We start from the raw sequence: 22,302 nt of genomic DNA on the forward strand, positions 1-22,302 counted from the left end.
TCTAATCGATCATTCAAGTTTTATACTTAATAGTATGATCTTACTCTTTAGGGTTCAAGGGATGGTAATGCATATGTTATTCGCAATGTATTCCTCCCGATTGGAAGTTTCTAAACGAGTCACCGAAAAATGCTTAGGGAATAAAGTTGGAAGCCTTGATAAAATGATTTTTTTGAACAACAGATTCTTTAAGCTATGGTAAAAAACAAGCATGTTGATTTTGTTAGATTAATATTTGATTTGTTCGTCGTGTTGGTCACTAACAAGAAACTTCCCACTTATGTAGCTCATCCAAGGTTTTTAGACTATTTCTTGAATTCATCAACTTATGTTTTAAATTCATATCCCAATGTAGTCTTCAAATATTATCAATATTGCCCCTAGTCAAAGACATTCGTCTACAACTCAGTGGATGTTGAAGTGGATTGATCAACCATACACTGTTGATCCAAGAGTTTATAATACAACTATGCATTGGACTGTCAATGAAATGTCAGATGAAGAAATCATTAAGACTGAAAGTGGAAATGAAGATGATGATAATGCAAATGACAGTGAGAACACATACGAAGAAAAAAAAAAAGCTTATGGAGACAAAAATTATGAAGACTAAAAAGAGGAAGAATAAGAAAAAGCTCATGGAGACAACAATTATGAAGACTCTGACATTGATGTTGGTAGGTATGCTACCGAATATTTACCCTCATCTAAATCTCTTATTATTATAGCACGTCCCTTTTCAGCTGCATCACATGTGTCTCCACCACGTTTCAATAAACACATATACTTCAAATATTCATCATCCTTGTTAGATTAGGTATCTAAGCCCATATATATATATATATATATATATATATATATATATATAATTGGTGTATACTTAAATTGATAGTAGCACGGTCCTTTTGGGTTGCCCTCATACTAGCAACTGGAAAGGATGACTTTTGGAGAAAGAGGTTGAATTTATTATTTGAATAATAAATTGAGAAAATTGATTTATTAGTGTGTTATGGAAACAATATATTAATTAGAAATTATATTTTTTTAATTAATATTTACTCATAAATTAATTTGGGATTAAAGGAATTGATTAAAAGTGCAGTGGCTGTTTAGCAATCTATTGATAATTGAGAAACTGGGCTCTTGGACCACCCTAGAAGGGTTGGACAAAAACTTATAGGGAGGCCCTAGAATTTTCGTCTACGTCCTTGGATGGGGAGTCCATGGGCTTCTTAGGCCTTAAGCTAATGAATTAGGATTTCCTACCTTAAACCCTAGTTTTGGCTCTAAGCTACCTCAACTATATAAGGAGCTGCACCCCTTCATAATTTCGGCCACTTTAACCCTAATAAGAGTAGCCAAATTTCTCAAGCTTCTCCTCCTCTCTCCTCTCTCATCCTCTTGCTTGGTGTGGGTGTGAACCATTAGAGGTGTTACACTTGTGGCACTTGCTCTCAAGCTTCAGAAAGTCTTGGATTCAAATTGTTATTACTACATAACAATTCAAGGTGTGTTTACTATTTTATGTTTTAATTTTGAAAATAGTAAATACTTCCTAGGGTTTTCCTTTTGATGTTCAATACTTTTATGTTCCATTAGAGAAAACATAGATCAAAGCAATTAGGGTTGCATGTACACATAGGATTGTTTATTATGCTCAAAACCCATCAGTGGTATCAGTGACTTGGCTTGTTTTTTATTGAGATGCAATTGGTTGAACTTGATCAACTTAGGGTTTATGGCAATTAAACCGTAAGGACTTAGGGTTTCCTAACCCTAGATTTTGAAATTTTGGAAAAGGGTTTTAACCATTTCCTTTGTCCTTAAAATTTTGAAAATTAGGGTTTCGTAACCCTATGGATTTTCGAAATTAGATAAGGATTGAAATCCTCGTCTTCCTCCCCAAGATATGTGATTTTCAAAAATTAGGGTTTATGGGTAGGGTTTCTTATTTTTCGTAATTATCTCTTTATGTGATTTATTTGGATAATTATAAATTTTGATTTATCCCTCCCATATTTTTGAAAATTAGAGGAGAGGATTAGATTAAACTATTTTGATTAATTTAATGGATAATCCTCAAATGATTTAATAAGTTAATTAAAGTTTTAACTAATACATAATTATTAAATCAATTTCCTTTAAATTTAATTAAATTGCTTTAATTTCGAAATTTAAAAGATTAAAAATTCTAGTATTTTGAAATGTTAAAAATACACCTTATACTATATGTAAAATTAAAAGTCTAATATTTACTATATGTATAAGACAAGTCAGTCAAATCGCTAGTACGCCTCATTCATGAAGACGATCTATAAACGGGGTATAAGGAAATTGCCTATAAAATGGTAGTTGAATGAGTGTCCACTCTCACCCATCGCTTCCTTGATTGGTGGAGGGTCGTTAGCCGAACAGGTTTGATAGGACAAATAAATCTCATTAATAAGTATAATGAAATTTATAAAGTAACTAAAATGTTTTATTAAATTCCCAATCTTAGTTACTTTAGGAAAAATGTGAATTTGACGCTAATCCATGAAATTTCACATTGTACTTTATATAAGTCATTAGTGGAGCGTGTGTGGTTAACCGACACACTAATATGGACTAATAAAGGATGGAAATGGGTGTCTTTTAAATTATCATTGATTAATGGAGCGTGTGTAGCTGACTGACACATTAATTAGATGATAAATGACATCGAGAGTACCAAGCTAATTTGCATGGTTATTCACATCTTATTTTGTGATCCTCGATATCCTAGTCACAAATGGAAGAGCATAATTGAGATTAAATATGCCATTGAATAGTTCAATGAAACTCAAAAGATCTAGGAATTTCATTTAAAACCAACTTCATTTAAAATTTCATTTTTGTGGTGAAATTAGTAAATCGTCATTTACCTACCTTTATTTATTTCACAATTTGATTACGACATCCATTTTCTATGTTGTGAAATATCTAGTTGGATCCTATCCTTAATATTTCATTTGGGCGTTATATTGAGGAATCTTATTATCTAACTAAAACTTGTCCTTCTTCCTTTTCAGATGTCAACTCCCAACGATGCTTTTGGTTCTTCCTCCAACAACTTCACTCTTGAACATCTACTCGAGGGTTACCATTGATGGCACTAGTTACAATGATTGGATGTGAAACATCAAGATGAATCTATGTTTGGAGGACAAAGAGTATGTGATCGAAAAAGAACTTCTCGAGATTGATGAAAGAAAAGCTACTCCTGAAGAACTAGCTGAGTATAGGAGACACTACAATGATGCAACCAAAGTGGCATGCATCATGGTGGCTACTATGACTCTTGAGCTACAAAGGTTTTATGAGTATTACTGGCCATACGAGATGAACAAGGACATGATGGAAAAGTACCACCAACGAGCACGTCAGGAAAAGTATGAGGTAGTAGAGTGTCTTATCATCAAAAAAATGAAAGACGGAGAGTTCGTCAGTAGCCACTTGCAACGAATGCAAAGATATTTTGAACGCCTGGTGAAGCTTGATGTGAAATTTGATGAGCAATTGGCTATTGATATATTATTGCACTCATTTCCCAGTCGTTATGATCAGTTCATCATGACTTATCATTTAAACAACCAAGAGACCACATTGGCTCAACTTTAAAACCTACTGAGAAGTGCAGAAAGTGGAATGAAGGGAAAAAGTGTTGTCTCCACTCCTGCTGCTGCTGTTGCTCCTGTCTTGGCCATTAGCTAAGGAAAGGAGAAGAAGAGGAAGGGTCCTCCTAAACAGAGTTGGAAGGGAAAGTCCCAGGTTGGGTCCTCAAGCAATGGACCCAAAGGAAAAGCCAATTTTGACGCTCCTCCTGCCTCTGATCCTAAAGTGGCTACTTGCTTTTATTGCCATGAAAAAAGGAATTGGAAACGAAGTTTCCCTAAATACTTGCAAGACATAAAGGATGGAAAGTTGAAGCCAACCTCGGGATGTATTTATACTATCTTATCCAAAAACTCATCATATTCTCATTCTTGGGTCCTTGATATAGGATGTGGTTTTCACAGTTGTTCTGATTTGCAGGGGCTAAGAAAAAGTGAGGATGTGGAGCATGGGAGAATGAACCTGATCATGGGCAATAGGAGATCGTCACCTGTTACCAAGATTAGTGTTCATAACTTAGTGCTTAGTAGTGGGTTATGTTTGGATTTAAAAAATTGTTGATATTTATCAGAAATGATGCGAAACATCATTTCATTTCATGCTTTATATAAACTAGGTTTTATATATTCTTTTGATAATGAGAATGGATCTATTTGTGCTTATAAAAATGGTGTATCTTATTTTGAAACATTACTTTGTATTGGTGTGTATGAAACTGTGATGGTAGTAGACAATTTAGCTAATAGTTTTCTTTAAATTGATTCATCTATTAGTTTAGACAAAGCATGCTTGTGGCATTGTCATCTTGGACATGTTAAGAAGAAACACATTTCTTAACTCCAAAAGGATGGAATGTTGGAATCATTTTACTTAAGTTCGGATGATATATGTGACTCTTGTTTACTTAGAAAGATGACAAAATTACCTTTCATCGATACTTGTGAAAGAGCTAAAGGATTGTTGGATCTCATACACACAAATGTGTGTGGTCCCTTCAGATCCACCACAAGGGATGCAAATCGATTCTATGTGACTTTTACTGATGATTATAGTAGATATGGCTATATCTAATTAATCAAGCATAAGTAAGAAACCTTTTAAAATTTCAAAGAGTTTAAATAAGAAGTCGAGAATCAATTGGGCAGGAAAATCAAGATGCTTAGATCTGATAGAGGTGGTGAGTATCTTAGTATCGAGTTCCATGATTACCTCATGGAATGTGGAATAGTTTCACAATTGACACCTCCTAGGCCATCACAACTTAATGGTGTGGCTAAGAGGCGCTATCGAACCTTGTTGGACATGGTTCGTTCCATGATGAGTCGAGCTTCACTTCAAATCTCATTCTGGGGGTATGCCTTGGAGACTGCCAACCACATTCTTAATCTTGTCTCAACAAAGAAGGTTGCCAAAACACCTCACGAGATATGGACAAAGAAGGTTCCCTCGTGGGCACATATCAAGGTTTGGGGATGTGAAGCTTTCGTTAGACGAGAGACTCACAACAAGATTGAACCTCGAAGTGAGAGATGTATTTTCATCGGCTACTTACAAAAGTCCTTTGGATATTTGTTCTACAGACCTAGTGACAACATGGTCTTCGTAGCACGAAGGGAAGTCTTTCGCGAGAGATCATATCCAAAGAGGACAGTGGGAGCACAATTGATATTAAGGAAATTCAAGAGTCAAATGATGAAGGAACCTCTGGAAATGCTATGTCTCAACCCGAGGAAGAAATTCAAGTCGAACCAATTGACGAATCGTTACCTCTTAGACGTTCCAGTAGAGATAGAATATCACCTGAGTTTTATGGTTTCCATATTATTGCTGAGGGTGATATGCTTATCAGTGATGGTATACTGGTAAATTTGGATGAGCCTTCTAACTACAAGGAAGCTATGACGGGACTGATGGGTTATGAGCACTACATCAATCCTATGGTGTACATAAAAACCCTAAAGCTTTGGATCTAGTTTGTCTAATGAACATGAAATAATTATCCAAAGCTCATAAACCCTAGATCTAGCATACAATAATCAAATTAACACATGAATAATGGTTTACATCTTACCTTGATTGTTATATAACAATAACAATCTCAATCCTTCCTGATCTTGACCTATGAAAGCTTAGTGCCTCAAATGTTGCACCTCTAATAGAGTCACAAACACCATGAGCAACAATATGAACACGGAGAGAGGGAGGAGGCACGAAAACGTCCTAGGGTTTCTCTTAGAAGGTTAGGGACGTTTTTGACTTGCCAAGGGTTCCTTTTATACTTAGGCTGTTAGGATTTTCAACCAGGAAACCCTAATCTGACTGCTTAGGCCCTAAGCAGCCCATGAACTCCCTCCTTAGAAGCCTTGGACGAATTCTAAAGGGTTTCCCCATAGATTTTGTCCACTCCAACTTCTATCGAGTCCATTAGCCCAATATTCAACTATCACACAATTGACAGTTCTAGTCCCCTTTATTTGATTAATGTCTTTTAGCCACAAAATTAATTCTTACAAATTCTTAACTAATATTAATTAAACAATATTATTTCTCTTTTAATATATTATTCATATAATATATTAATAAATCATAATTAATACTTTTACTCCTTAATTCATCCTATCAGTTGCTATGGTGAAGGCAACCCAAAAGGACCATGCTCACAATCGGGTGAAGTACATACCAAAATAGTTTTGGGCTTAGACACCTAATTCAACAGTCTCCCACTTGGATATGTCTAATAACTATATTGTGTATGACTTCGGAACCTGATCAGCAATCGTAGCTTTCAAAAGCCGCTGTCGAACTCTGATCTTATCAGAAACGTGTCCTTTAGATAAGGGATCATGTATTCCTCCATTCTAGATATCGTATGAAATGAGACATGGATTTAATCATACTCTCTGTTCATGTGTTGTTTCCCGATTTCCGATTTATGACGACTGACAACAGACTACAATTGAACACGTCAACTTAGTCCCGACTTGGCCAAGCGCTTAGGGGTGTCATCACTAAATCATCGACGGGCCCATATATATCGCTTTTATCCCACTTTGGGTAAAAGGAATGGATAAACTTTGACTCAATGCTTGCTTGTACCTACTCATCAAATCACATACAACAATATGTTTTATAACACCAAGTTACTGGTGCGTTTACATATGATCAATGTGAAACTGACATGCAGAATAAACTCAAACGTCTCGGTTTCAAGAATATAAGATATTATCGTCTCACCAATCACTCGTGATAAAATGCATGAAGCGATCAAAGTGAGTGTGGGCTTAATCCAATGCTCAAATTTATTCATAAGCACTCATGAACTTTGCTACAAACTTTTGCTATGTCTAATACACTTTAGACAATCTACAAACCAATTCATGACAATCTTCTTTCATACCTACTCCCAAAGTATGAGCGACTGTGGAACGTTCGAATAATCTTATTATTCAGGAATTCAAAACATGCAAAGTGAGACACAAGAATAATCGAATCCAATATGGCCCCAAACTTTTGAGTATAAATAAAACCCCTTTTATTTAGTCACCATATTGATTACACATTATTCATTGTATAATGTTTAAGATAATCAACTTATTACTTGAATTATAACAACAGTTATCTCATGCACCAAGCATGCGCACTATGTCTACCTATGGTCCATACTTTGTGAAATACATCAATTGAACACATTTCCATTGATACTCATTTCACAACTCTTAATCCTTATCATTAGTGTAATAATACCTTCTTCCCACTATTAGAATATGTTTGATTCTAACATTTTATGCAATGATCCTTTTTTAATCGTATTGCAAAAAAGTCACCAAGACTTTGTCAATGAAATTACAAATTTCTCTATTGGAGATTGTTACAAGACAATTCCATAGATGTGAAGTCTCGCATTCAAAGTACATTCCTTTGAACATCCTTTTTGCATACAAGTTTCTAATCTAGACATAAATTCTTAACGTCCAACTCCCAATATGGAAACATTTCCATACTTTTCATATGACAACTCATTCTAAATAGATTCCTATCTATTCATAATAATGCCAATATGGTCCATCCATTACTATACTCCCAATTGCTCACAAGCAACCAATTCTTGGCGAACCTTAGATTGCCCTTGACTGTTGTTTAATTAATTTAGTCAAATCCGGTTCTATTCCCTTTTCCCTCTTAATGCCCTAGGCATTTGGAAAATTTTAGAATGGTCGAATATTACAACATGTGCAATCGATCCTATACCCGAAGCGTATGGGACATGATTTTTGCTATAATATTGCCATATATAGAATTCCTTTATGTTGTAACTTTTCAACATAACATCCATATATGTCCTTTGACTAAATTCAATTAAAATTTCTCAATCTAAGCTTTTAGATTTCGAAACAAAGTATAATTTTCTCTCCTTAATTATAGCAAAACAACTTTTCAACCCCTACAACTTTGCAAAGTGAAACTTTTGTTTTCTATAATTAATATCACTAACTTGCAACACTTAAAATAATAATCATGCTCCTACTAACATGATGATTATATCCATACCAGCATAACATTTATGCTCCCACTAGCTTTAAAACGTATTCAGAAAACAGTTGGACTTTCTAGAAAGCAATACTTCTTAACTTCCAAAGTTCATATTTCTAATACGATATGCTTCGATAAGCCTTTATCTAAGCTTCTTAAACTCATACACCTTTCCTTAGATAGCTTATATGTGTGTCTAAACAATTTCAGCACTTATAGCAATAAGTCTTAAATGTTTAAACTAATTGCCAAATCTCACAGTGCGAACTATGACGAGGGATACCATAATCATAATCGAATTTGAGAATGCAATTTACACAATTTCTATCTCCCTAAAATCTCTCTTAATGAAAGTGTTTCCTCAAAATCATTTTAATGAAGAAGAGAAACCTTATGGCACTTAGATTTTATGGTGTATGTTCTCTTATCCATGTGAATTGTCATAACCATAATCATAAGATAATGTTTATGACAAATTCAAACTCTTATGGACAGAACTTGTTCATTCTTAATTTCTTGCCATCAACGGTTCCACCATTGCTTCCAAGTTATTTAGAGGCTCACCTATACTAGTCAATGTACTTTCATTGAACAAGGTGTTTGCCCTTATGCAGTTAATTGATAACTCGTAGAACTCATATGCATAAGTAACTTTACTGGAATGACATAAAAATAAAATTTTGTCAACACGATAGGTTAGAACCTCAAGTTGTGCGCTAGTGTCTAATAGGTTTACTCTTGATTAGTTCTTGAACCTTTTTCAAGATCATTTAGACTCCCACTGACCTCTTGACATATAAGATTCTCTTGTCAAGAAACATTTCTTCACAAACAAATATTCAAGAGTTAGTGTGGATTATGATCATGATAAACACTACACACAATTGATATTAGTTGGTCTTTGTCTTATCCAAGACATCATAATCTACCAATTTCAAACGTGTAAGAGTAAGAAAAACAGTTTTCTATTTCACATTTGATGAGTGTGTTAGAACTTCTTAAGACGTGTCACTCAAGTCATAATCTCAGAGTATGACTCTAAGACTTGATTTTGGAACGAAGTATGATTCACCTATTGATTTAACCATTTCAACAATTTTTGATTCCTCTTCTTAGCCATACCAGTGCACCAAGGTTTACCTAGAGGATTAATTGTGATATGGTTTCACAATCAATAAGACGATCATAAAACATGATACTAAAGTACTCTCCCATTTTTTTAGATTGGAGAAACTTTTATCTTTCTGCCTAATTGATTCTTCTTATTCGTTCTGTTATTATTGAAACTTTTTCAATAATTCAAAATTATACTTAATCTTGTAAGCATAACCACATTTAATAGACTTTTAGTAAATTATGACAAATAGTCTTATTGTTATTTGTGGAGGACTTGAACAGTGCACAACATTGTGTTCTAGTCCTTTAGTCCTTCACTTGACTCACATACTTGTGTGATCAAGGAATTAGTCTTAATTTCCTAAATACCAAGATTTCGGTACATCACATGATTTAAATCATGTGATTCCAAGATTCTGTCTAATTGAAACTTGGGCGTTAGGAATCTTTCTTTACTTAGAAATTTTCACCATTACCATAAATCACGTCCACTTAAAATTGCTTATAATAGAAACACACAAGCATCAATTTTCACAAATAACATTGTAAGGAGATAAATAAGACAAAATCAAATTTTATTTTATTTATAAAAGGTGCGGAAAAACTTGTCCTTACAATGTAATTCAAATGAAAACTATGCTACTACATATTCTTAAGCAATCTATCATCACTCTAAAAGTAGGAGCTCCAAAAATCCGATCATTGAATCATGCGATCGAAATCCATTTCTTCGCGATCAGACTCGGCCCACTTCTTCCTTTAAGCTTCCTCTTTCTTCTTCGATCCTACAAAATACCAAATGCAATCTTATCACATCACGCATTTAGAATCTCCAAATAGGAACTTAATAGAGTTAGATAGTGTATTTTACCTGAAGAAGAGTCATACATCTTGACTCTCCCATCTCTTAGATCTCTCAGGTAATCAGGGCAGCTTTGAAACCAATGCCCCCTCTTTTGGTAGTAGAAACATATGGATTTTTTTGGAATGGTACACGGGACTATCTCGGACTCAGCCTTCCTCTTGCGTAGAGAAAACTTTTCTGGACTTCCAATATTGCCATTTCCCATTGAAGGATGTGACATTGATTTACCAGACAAATTTGTTTGACCAGTGCGCCAAATTATCGTTGATTCGACAACAATAAGCAAATAATTCCAATCAATGAGGGTTATGTCATGGTCCATCATATAGTACTCTTTAATGAACTCACTATATGATTCGGGAAGTGACTAAAGAATCAAGTCAACAACCAACTTCCTTGAGACATCAACACCTAACATTCCCAATCTATCAATATGCAACTTCATATCCAAGACATAAGCGCATACTGACTTTCCATCCTCATGTCTTTTCACCAATAGGGCTTGAGTGACCTTGAACTTTTCAAGTCTTCGAACACGTGGGTCAGGGAGAATTATCGGAGGAGGTGGAGGAAGTGAATCATGATTTCCATTTCCACAATCCAATCGTGGAACATCATCTTCATGTGGAAAACTTTTTCCAATTGATTCAGGAAGACCATAGTTGTCAGACTTCGACGTCTACAAAATGGAAGAACTTCAAGTTTGTTGATTGGAATCCTTAATATAACAACCAAATGAAATATCAAGGCTAGGACCCAACACAATATTCTACAATTTGGAAGATGGATGTCGTAATCCAAATTGTAGAAGATCTGAAGGTAGGTAAATGACAATTTACCAATTTCCACCATGAAAAACGAAAATTGAAAATTAAGTTTTAAATGAATTGAAACTCCTAGATCTTTTGAGATTCATTGAACTTTTCAATGGATTGTTTAAATCTCGAGTGTGCCCTTCGTTTATGACTTGGATGCCGAGGATCACAAACAAGTTGTGGATAACCATGCAAATATACATGATGCCCCTAATGTTACAGTCACCTAATCGACATGTCGGTTAACAACACACGCTCCATCGATCTATGACAAATATCAAGTCACATTTTCACCTTTTATTAGAGCTAAATTAGTGTACCGGTTAACTACACACACTCCACTAACGTCTTAGCAAGGGTACCAAGTGTAATTTCATGGAATAGCACCAACTCCACATTTTTCCTAAAGTAACTAAAATTTGGGAATTTATAAAAGTGTTTAGTTTCTTCGTACCTCATTATATTTATAATGGAAGGTTGCGTCCTATCCTACCCGTTCGACTAACGACTCAAGAGTGCGGTGGGTAAGAGTGGATACCCATTCAATCGCCATTTTATAGACAATTTCCTTAAACACCCCTTATAAACCAACTTAGTGAATGAGGTCTACTAACAGTAAGTGTCACACCCCAAAACCATGAACGGCGGAAACGTTCTGGGGTGGAGGACGTCATGTACAGTATCACAACAATGAATAGTAGTAAACAAGCAACAACATCATCCATTGCGTTAATATTATAATTTCATACATGTGTGTTCTGTCAAAGTTATAGACACCAAAAATATACATATCAAAATAAAAGACGAGTCTTGAATGAACTCCATCTTCTCAAAAGCCTGGCACATGTACCTGTCTATTGGTGACCTGAGAATACAAGTTATTTTGAAAGCGAGTATCAGCTTAAAGCTGGTGAGATCATAAGTATATTAATGTCTGTGTTTGTATGAAAGCATTTATAAGATGTTCCGTATGATGTTTTGTACAATGTTTTGTAAAATGTTTGAACTCTCCTAGAAAACCCTATGTTTCCTACTAACTGTAGCCTTCTACCAAGGCATCTAGTGTCTGTGCGTGTGTCTCTTGTTAGAGTGTGTGTTTTCCCAATTCTGACTATCATTAACCAAAAATATAGTTTTTACATTACCGTGCATCGTGTGAATATTCACAAAGTGAATGTAATGGGAAAATATTATAGTACCGTAGTATTTGTAATAAGTGACTACCGTTGGTATTCAAAGTAACATGTGATCGACCTGTATCCTGTTACCAACTCTAGTAAAACGACGATGTAAGACACTGTAAGAAATGACATTTGGCACCCGTAGACTTGCAAGTCCCACTGTAGCGAGCAGCAAGGTGTAGGATAGTCAATCCAGTATAGATCTATACGAAAACTCATACGCTCCCCAATTAAGGAGATTCGGGATACAAAAGCGGTGAGGGCAGGAAGTGTCATGACCCGCTCAATGGTTCACATAACTGCATGAATGTATATGTAATGAATGTGCTAACTGAAAGTGTACTCTTTCTCTGTCTAGCCTGTATGTACTGTAATGTTCTGCGTGTACTAGCTATAATGTATGTTCTCTCTCTATCTAGCAGGTATAGTAATGTACTGACTCATGAATGAACTGACTCATTGTATGTTTCATTGTTCTAGTAATAGTATTAGTATTCTCTTGTGCTACCCCTATGGTAACTTACTAGTGATGTAACTGGTACGTATGAACATGGAAGTATACCCTTGCTACTCAAGGGTATTGAATGGACTGGAAGAACCTTTACGACTATATATGTACACATGATATATAACTAATATTTAAATGACCTTCAGATGGATACCCGATACCTTACCAGACCACATCCCAACGAGGAAAAGGAAATAAAGCGAGCTGGCCTTCCTAAGCCTTTTAAACATTGCTTATATAACTATACATACATAGGCATGCATTTGATAATAAGTATAATAGAGCTTAAGTAAACGTATATGATAAGTATAAGAATTTGTAAAACAGTTTGAACAGTAAGAAAATCACTGGTTTTGTAGTTGTTAATCACATGTGATTGATGTAATAACTATAAGTATTTAACGTGTATCCCCCCATAAAGAATTTAAAAACATTTAAACCATTGATTAAGGGGTATGAACTCACCTGTAGTGAGTGGTACGGATGAACTGAAGATGTAGGATTGCTAGGTGTCAAGTGAAGTCTTGAACACACTCTATGATCCTAGTTAACATATAATATCACATATATGTATCCAATTAGTGGTTTAATTTTACTTTAATTATACTTTTAAAATACTAAGTGGTTTAATTTAATAAAATTATACTTTTAATTTAATCAAATACAAACCATATTATTATGGATTTATTAACTCTCTTTTAATTATAAATTTAATTAACTTAATAAAATCATAAGGTGTAATCTGAACTTTTCAAACAACTAGGGTTTTAGAATTTAAAATTTTCAAAATTAAACTTTTAATAAAAATTTAAATTCCAAAACTTGAGGACAAGTTTTGAAACTTTTAAAAACATGAGTGTTTAGAATTTAAACATTTCAAAATTAAACTTTTTAATAAAAAATTTAAATTCCAAAACTTGAGGGCAAGTTTTAAAACTTTTCAAAACTATCTAGATCAAATTACAAATAATTTAATTAACCAAATAATTGGTAGTTATCTAAATTTGACCTAATTCAATTTTATGGCAAGGTAATCCAATAAAATAAGTCAAGTAAATCAAGTTTATAATTTAAGGCAATGATTATCTAATTAATTGACAATTATCTTTTATTTTGGCAAGGATAATCACTCCAAATTAATAAAAATCGGATTTTATCAATAAAAAATGTTTATGGTAATTATCCCAAGCCAAAACAGTTCAAAATCCCAAAAAATCTAGCATCTGACACTCTGACTCGTCGAGCCAACATTGGACTCATCGAGCTGTCAGTGAACTCGGTGAGTTCAACCATGGACTCGGCAAGTCCAGGCTCCAGATCCAAGATTTTTAGATTTCCAGCTTTGAATAATCATGTAAAGCATCAAATATATCAAACAAACAACCTAGGCTCTGATACCACTGATGGGTTATGAGCACTACATCAATCTTATGGTCTACATGTAAACCCTAAAGCTTTGGATCTAGTTTGTCTAATGAATATGCAATAATCATCCAAAGCTCATAAACTCTAGATCTAGCATACAATAATCAAATTAACATATGAATAAGGGTTTAGATCTTACCTTGATTGTTATATAGAAATAACAATCTCAATCCTTCTTGATCTTGACCTTTGAAAGCTTAATGCCTCAAATATTGCACCTCTAATGGAGTCACAAACACCATGAGCAACAAGATGAACAAAGAAAGAGGGAGGATGCACCAAAAACATCCTAGGGTTTCTCTTAGAAGGTTAGGGACGTTTTTGACTTGCCAAGGATTCCTTTTATACTTAGGCTATTAGGGTTTTCAACCAAGAAACCCTAATCTGACTGCCTAGGCCCTAAGCAGCCCATTGACTCCCTCCTTAGAAGCCTTGGACAAATTCTAATGGGTTTCCCCATAGATTTCATCCACTCCAACTTCTATGGAGTCCATTAGCCCAATATTCAATTATCACACAATTGACAATTCTAGTTCCCTTTATTTAATTAATGTCTTTTAGCCACAAAATTAATTCTTATTAATTGTTAACTAATATTAATTAAACAATATGATTTATCTTTTAATATATTATTCATATAATATATTAATACATCATAATTAATCCTTTTTCTCCTTAATTTATCCTATCAGTTGCTATGGTGAAGGCAACCCAAAAGGACCATGCTGACAATCGGGTCAAGTACATACCAAAATAGTTATGGGCTTAGACACCTAATACAACAGGGCCCTAAGTCTACCAAGTGGAAAGAGGCAATGGACAGCGAGATCAAGTCCATGTATGACAACCAAGTTTGGAATTTGGTTGACAATGTACCAGGTCGCAAGACAGTTGGGTGCAAATGGATCTTTAAGAAGAATATCAATATGGATGAAAAGGTGCACACTTTCAATGCTCGACTGGTTGCGAAAGGCTTTACTCAAACCCCAGGGGCTGACTATGATGAGACCTTCTCACCAGTAGCTAAGATTAAATCTATTTGGGTAATGTTAGTTATAGTTGCATTTCATGACTATGAAATTTGGCATATGGATGTCAAAACTGTTTTCCTTAATGGTAAGTTGGTTGAGGATGTTTACATGAGTCATCCAGAGGTTTTTGTGGATGCTAAGTACAACAATAGAGTCTGTAACCTTGAGAAATCAATCTATGGATTGAAATAAGCTTCTCGCAGATGGAATCTTTGCTTTGATAAGAAAGTTAAAGAGTTTGGCTTCTCTAGAAGTGAGGATGAATCTTGTGTATATGTCAAAGCTAGTGAGAGTATAGTAACCTTCCTAGTGTTGTAAGTTGATGATATACTCCTTATAGGAAATAACATTCCAGCTTTGCAAGAAGTTAGGTCTTGGATTGGAAAGTGTTTCACTATGAAGGATCTGGGAGAGGCTGACTATATCCTAGGGATAAGGATTTTGAGAAACAGGAGTAAAAGACTAATTGGACTTAGTCAAAGTACATATTTAGATTAACTGTTAAATGTTTTAGCATGGAGAATTCCAAGAAAAGAGATTTGTCTATCCAGAGCAATACCAGACTGAGTAAGACTCAGAGTCTAAGTACTGATGCTGAGATAACAGAAATGAGTCGAGTTCCATATGCATCCGCTGTTTGATCGATCATGTATGCTATGACATGTACTCGCCCCAACGTGGCTTTTACTTTGAGCATGGTTAGTCGATATCAGTGAAGTCCTGGTAATGCTTATTGGATAGCAGTCAAGAATATTCTTAAGGTATCTATGAAGAATTAAGGATTGGGTCCTTATGCTTGGTGGCAGTGATGAATTGAAAGTAACTGGGTATAGTGACACCAGTTTTCAGACAAACAGAGACAACTTTTGTTCTCAATCTGGCTGGGTATTTACCCTAAATGGAGGAGTAGTAACTTGGAAAAGTTCCAAATAGGAGACCGTGGTTGATTCTACTTGTGAATCAGAGTACATAGCTGCAAACAAAGCATCTAAGGAGGCTATATGGTTGAACAACTTCATCAAAGACCTTGGAGTTGTGCCGGCCATAAAGGAGCGAATGGAGATTTTTTATGATAATGAAGGAGCAGTTGCCTTAACAAAGGAACCGAGAGATCATGGAAGATCATGACATATTGACAAAAATACCATTTTATCAGACATAAAGTAGAAGAAAGACACTTTGTCGTGAACAGGGTATCATCAAAAGAGAATCATGCAGATCCCCTCACAAAAGTTCTGAGTATGGTTAAGCACGTTCAACATACAATGAGCGTTGGTGTGAAGGATGATATTAGTTTTAGTAGTTATATAGATAGTTAGAAACTTGTAACAAAATAAATGTAATTGACATTTGATGAGTAAATAGTGGAGATTTATGTATGAGTATTGTTTACTATCTTTTGTCAATTTTTTATTATTGTGTTTCATTTTTCATGTTTTACTTCCCGAATGATTATATTATTCAAACATCCACAGTCGATCATACTTTTGGAAGTAAGTGGTGAATTAAGACTATCATGAATCAGACCATAGATTGTCTAAGGGTTTAGACATGGCAATAGTTTGTTGCAGTATTCATGAGTACTTTTGACATGGGGATTTAAGTATTGGATTAACCAACCCTCAGAGAATTACTTCATGGAATTTATCATGAGTAATTTTGAGACGATAATATCTTATAATCTTGAAACAGATATATATGAGTTAGTGTTTACAAGTTGGTTATGCATTGATGATACGTAAACGCATCAGTAACTAGATGTTATAAAATGTATTGTTTTACGTGATTTGATGAGTAAATAGTACAAGCATATAAGTCAAAGTTTATCTGTTCCTTTTGCCCTAACGAGAAAAGCGATATCTTGGGCCCCTTTATGATTTGGTGTTAACTTATAGCGTCGGCCCCAGACAACACTAAGTTGATGTGTTCTATTAGTAGTTCTTTGTCATTACAAATCGAAAATCGAGAAACAAAGTATTGGACAATCAGAATGATTATGTTCTACGTCGTTTTTCCACATGATATCTTGCAAAACGGATGATTATATGATCAATTATCTTAGGACACGTAACTGACTAGGTTAGAGTTCAATAGAGGCTTTGAGAGCTAGAATTTGCTAGTTAATTTTTGAAGTTATATTGGCAACTATAGTTATTAGACTTATCCAAGTGGGGGACTGTTGGATTAGGTGTTTAAGCCCATAACTATAATTGGTATATACTTGAATTGATAGTAGCACAGTCCTTTTGGGTTGCCCTCATACTAACAACTGGACATGATGACTTTTGGAGAAAGAGGTTGAATTTATTATTTGAATAATAAATTAAGAAAATTGATTTATTAATGTATTATGGAAATAATATATTAATTAGAAATCATATTTTTATTTAATATTTAATCAGAAATTGATTTGGAATTAATTTTGGGATTAAAGGAATTGATTAAAAGTGTAGGGGATGTTTAGCAATTTATTGATAGTTGAGAAATTGGGCTCTTGGACCATCCTAGAAAGGTTGGACGAAAACTTCTAGGGAAGCCCTAGAATTTTCGTCTGAGGCCTTGGATGGGTAGTCCATGGGCTGCTTAGGCCTTAAGCTAATGAATTATGGTTACCTTCCTTAAACCCTAGCTTTGGCTCGAAGCTACCTCAGCTATATAAGGAGTTGTACCCCTTCATAATTTCGAACACTCTAACCCTAAGAAGAATAGTTGAATTTCTCAAGCTTCTCCTCCTCTCTCCTCTTGCTTGGTGTGGGTGTGAACCATTAGAGGTGTTACACTTATGGCGCTCTGTCTCAAGCCTCAGAAAGTCTTGGATTCAAATTATTATTACTAAATAAAAATTAAAGGTATGTTTACTATCTAATGTTTTAATTTCGAAAATAGTAGATACCTCCTAGGGTTTTCCTTGATGTTCAATTGTAGAAAACATAGATCAAAGAAATTAGGGTTGCATGCACACACATGATTGTTTGTTATGCTCAAAACCCATCAATCCTCCCATGGTGCACAGGGTAAGCCATCATCTTGTGATTCTGAACAAGCTAAAGGTATAAATATTAATGTTGATTCCCCTAAACAAGATACACCCTATTTTCATAATTCTCCACCTCCTGAGCAACCTAATCCTACTTCATCTGATGCCTCTCCAAATCTTAATGCTCAAATACTTATAACACCCTGATTGGGTGAGCCTAGAACTTTGCTAATTGAATGGAATGTCTTGAGGATGATGTTGCTTACAAAAAACAAGTTATGCTACCTTCAGATACCCCAACCTTCTTCTAACATCCTCCTCTAAATTATCCTTCAATGCCTCTACCACTTCCTCCAACATATCTTCCTACTCCGGCTACATCAAATACACAACCACCTCCTCCCTCTTCATAACAACTTCCTACCACCACAAGCACTAGTCCTTTCGACGATGCAAAAAAAAAGGAGGAGAATTCATCATTTATTGAGAAAAAATATTGTTCTGAAATGATTGAAGTTATTAAAGAATTTGAAGATCAAGATGATGAGATTGATGATGATGACAACAATAACAATGAGGAAGGGCTCTTTAAAATTTCTTATGTAGGGGAATCCATTCATGTAGAGCCCATTTTTACTGTTTTTCCAAGTACAAGTAAGCATAAAGAGTGTTCTTAACATCAGGGGGAGTCATATGCTCAGGGGGAGCATAATTTAGAATCAAGCTCTGAATCATTTGAGGATCTTAAGCCCATCTCCTCCTTAAGATCAATAAAAAGACCAGTGTATATTCTTGTTCACCCAAACGTAGCTAAGCGTGTTCGAATGATCTCTTTAATCAAAAAAAAAGTTGTTGAGTGGCAGATGTCTAAAGATCTAGTCAGAGCTTTTTGTGTCGAACACAAACCTGTCATGACTAATAAATATATTCATATGCATGATTACAAGGTTTTTAAAAAGATGGTTTCTACTGGGGGAAATCTTGATGAGCAGAAAAAGGTCATGTTTCGGTTCAATGTACTGGTTGTAAAGAGGAAGAAGTGGGATGATGTAAAAGCCAATATAAACGTCTCAAAATATGTTGGTGTGTTTTCAAGGAGGTTTTTTAAAGACTCGATAGTAAAATTAAGGTGAACCAAGCCTAAAAGTCAAAATATTCTCACTGTGCACTTCACTACAAAGGATGACAAATGTGAATACCCTGAAAAAGTATTGTGTCTTAATTTAGTTAAGTATGGATACAACGAATGGCTTGAAATTGCCAACCTCGTTAAGGGACATCAGGTAATCCATTCTCAAGAGTTGAAGTTACCCCCAAATCTATTGATAAATAAGGTTCAAAATCTTAACCTTATTCCCACTGATTTCTAAACTTCAACATCTACATCTACATCTACACCTTCACCCATTGTTTCATTAGGAATAAGACTTAGAAGAGCCAAACCGTAACGCCCAAAAATTTCATACAATGTAAAACCTAAAAAATCTATTTAATTACAACTTTATAAAACATTCTGATGTGAACTAGTAGACTGGAGTCCAAGAAATTATCATCAGGAATCATAATGGCATCAAGTACAAGATTCGATTCAGGAGCTTCAATCAACTAACCTGCAAAACAACAACTAAACAATGTAAGCCAAACAACTTAGTGGATAACTACTACAATAAAAATACAACATATATCATCAGATATTACTAAAACATAACTCCAACAAATATACATCACACCAAATATATTAATCTACAAGTATTATTCCACTTATTAGTTATTACCTTATAACACATTTAAAGGCTAACCATATAATCATCGATACTATTAGTTAACCTTCGTATATACTCCATTGAACAAATATTAATTACCCTTTGGATATATTACATGCTTTATTTCACCTACTAACTTGACATCCTTAAATTTTCAGAATCAGTTAAAATTTTTGATGGGTTTTAGCCATAAGAACTTTCCTATGTGCGCATGCAAAACCCTAATGCTTGGATCTACGCTTTCTAATTAAACATGCTTTGAATCCAAGACTTCTAATGACTAATTAGGTATAAGAACAATACAACATCAGATCTAGAAGTTTACCTTTGAGTCTCTTGTTTGATCTTGTTGTCTTGGAGCTCTAGAGTCACAATTGTCACCCCTCTAATGGCTTACAAACACCAACTTGCAAAGAGGATGATTTGAGAGAGAGGTTAGGGAAGAAATTCGGCCAGGGTTTTCTTTCTTTAGAAGAGATGCCGATTCCCCTTGCTCTAGGGGTCTATTTATACTTGTAGACTCCTAGGGTTTCACCTTTAAACCCTAGCTGGATAATCTTTCCTTAAAGCAATCCATATCCTTACCATAGATAAGCCTTGGATGATTTTGAGCTATCCCAAGCCCTAGAATTCGTCCAACCCTTATTACTTAAGGATTTACAGTCTAAAGTGTAACTATCAAACAATTAACAGTTTATACCCTCTTATTTAATTAATCTCTTTAAGTCACCAAATTAATTCTAATTAATTCTATGACTTATATTAATCAAATAACAATATTTTTATTTCTTATATTATTCTCATAATATATTAATAATATTTATTCTCTCATAATAAATCATCCTATCAAGTTGCTATGGTGAAGGCAACCCAAAAGGACCATGCACAATCGGGTCAAATACTTGCCTAATATAGTTGCAGCCTTAGACACTATTCCAACAGTCTCCCACTTGGATAAATCTAGTAACTATATGCACAAGTACAATCCGATTTGCAATCGTAGCTCTCAAAGACGCTGTTAAACTCTAATCTAATCAATCTTGTATCGTACAGTCCTCTGTTAAATATCATGCTGACAATTCTATGGAATGATTAGTCAAGCATTTAGGTTTCTCGATCTCCGATTTATTCGACATAGAACTTAATCGAACACATCAATTCAGTTCTGACCGGGCCCGGCACATAAGTCAAATCAAATCATCGAGCGGCCGAGATATCGCTTTTAACCTCTTGGGATAAAAGTTACAGATAAACTTCGACTTATATGCATTTACTTATTCATTAACCAACTATACACAACAATGCATTTTATAACACTGAGTTACTGATGCGTTTTCGCATTATCAATGTACAACCAATTAACAAATAACAAAACATATATCTAGGTTTTAAGACTATATGATATTATCGTCTTGCGATGACCCTTTTATATCATATTCCATAAGGTGATTACAGCAAGCACGAGTTTGTTCCAATGCTCAAAACCAGTTCATAAGCACTCATGAACGTCGCATCAATCTTTTGCTATGTCTAATACCATTTAGACAATCTACGCACCAATTCACGACAATCTTCATTCATATCTACTTCCAACATATGAATGATTGTGGATAATTTGAATAATTCGATTATTCTTAATAAACTCAATTATTCTGGAAGTCAAAACATGCAAAGTGAAACAATAGTTAAACAATTAACATAAGACAGTAACATTACTCATAAATAAAACTCCTTTATTTAATCATCAAATGTTAATTACATTTATCTATTACACGTTTCTAATACTATCTAATCTATGCTAACATCATCCTTCAGCCCAATACTCCTAGCATGTTGCAAGTAAGTAACCCTACTCAGTCCCTTCGTAAGCGGATCTGCTGGGTTATCTTCTGATGATATCCTCTTCAGTACGAGTTGTCCTTCTTCTACACGATGTCTAATAAAATGATATTTTCTGTCGATATGTCATGATCTACCATGATCTCTCGGTTCCTTGGTCAAGGCAACCGCTCCTTCATTATCACATAAAATCTCCATGGGCTCCTTTATGGCAGGTACAACTCCAAGATCACCGATGAAGTTCTTCAGCCATATTGCCTCCTTCGACGCTTCGCTCGCTGCAATGTACTCTGATTCGCACGTTGAATCAACCATGGTTTCCTGTTTGGAACTTTTCCAAGTCACTACTCCTCCATTCAAGGTAAAGACCCAGCCCGACTGCGAACGGTAGTTGTCCCTATCGGTCTGAAAGCTGGCGTCACTATACCCTCACACCTTCAAGTCATCACTCCCTCCGAGAACTAAGAACCATTCCTTCGTCCTCCGAAGATACTTAAGGATATTCTTCACCGCAATCCAATGGGCTCTGCCAGGATTCCCTTGATATCTACTAACCATGCTCAAAGCAAAGGCTACATCAGGGTGAGTACAAGTCATAGCGTACATGATTGAGCCAACT

General features: G+C 34.9%; 1 protein-coding gene across 1 annotated transcript; it reads left to right on the forward strand.

Annotated features, from left to right (window-relative positions):
* The first annotated feature begins 3,165 nt into the window (after nt 1–3,165).
* On the forward strand, nt 3,166–3,639 carry LOC145067454 (uncharacterized). The gene has a single exon (XM_079014593.1). It carries the CDS (start codon nt 3,166–3,168, stop codon nt 3,637–3,639), a length of 474 nt encoding a protein of 157 aa, XP_078870719.1.
* Nucleotides 3,640–22,302: the final 18,663 nt, after the last annotated feature.

This window comes from Lactuca serriola, chromosome 8 (assembly GCF_051521515.1).
Source record: "Lactuca serriola cultivar US96UC23 chromosome 8, Lser_US96UC23_V15, whole genome shotgun sequence".
Taxonomy (NCBI): domain Eukaryota; kingdom Viridiplantae; phylum Streptophyta; class Magnoliopsida; order Asterales; family Asteraceae; genus Lactuca; species Lactuca serriola.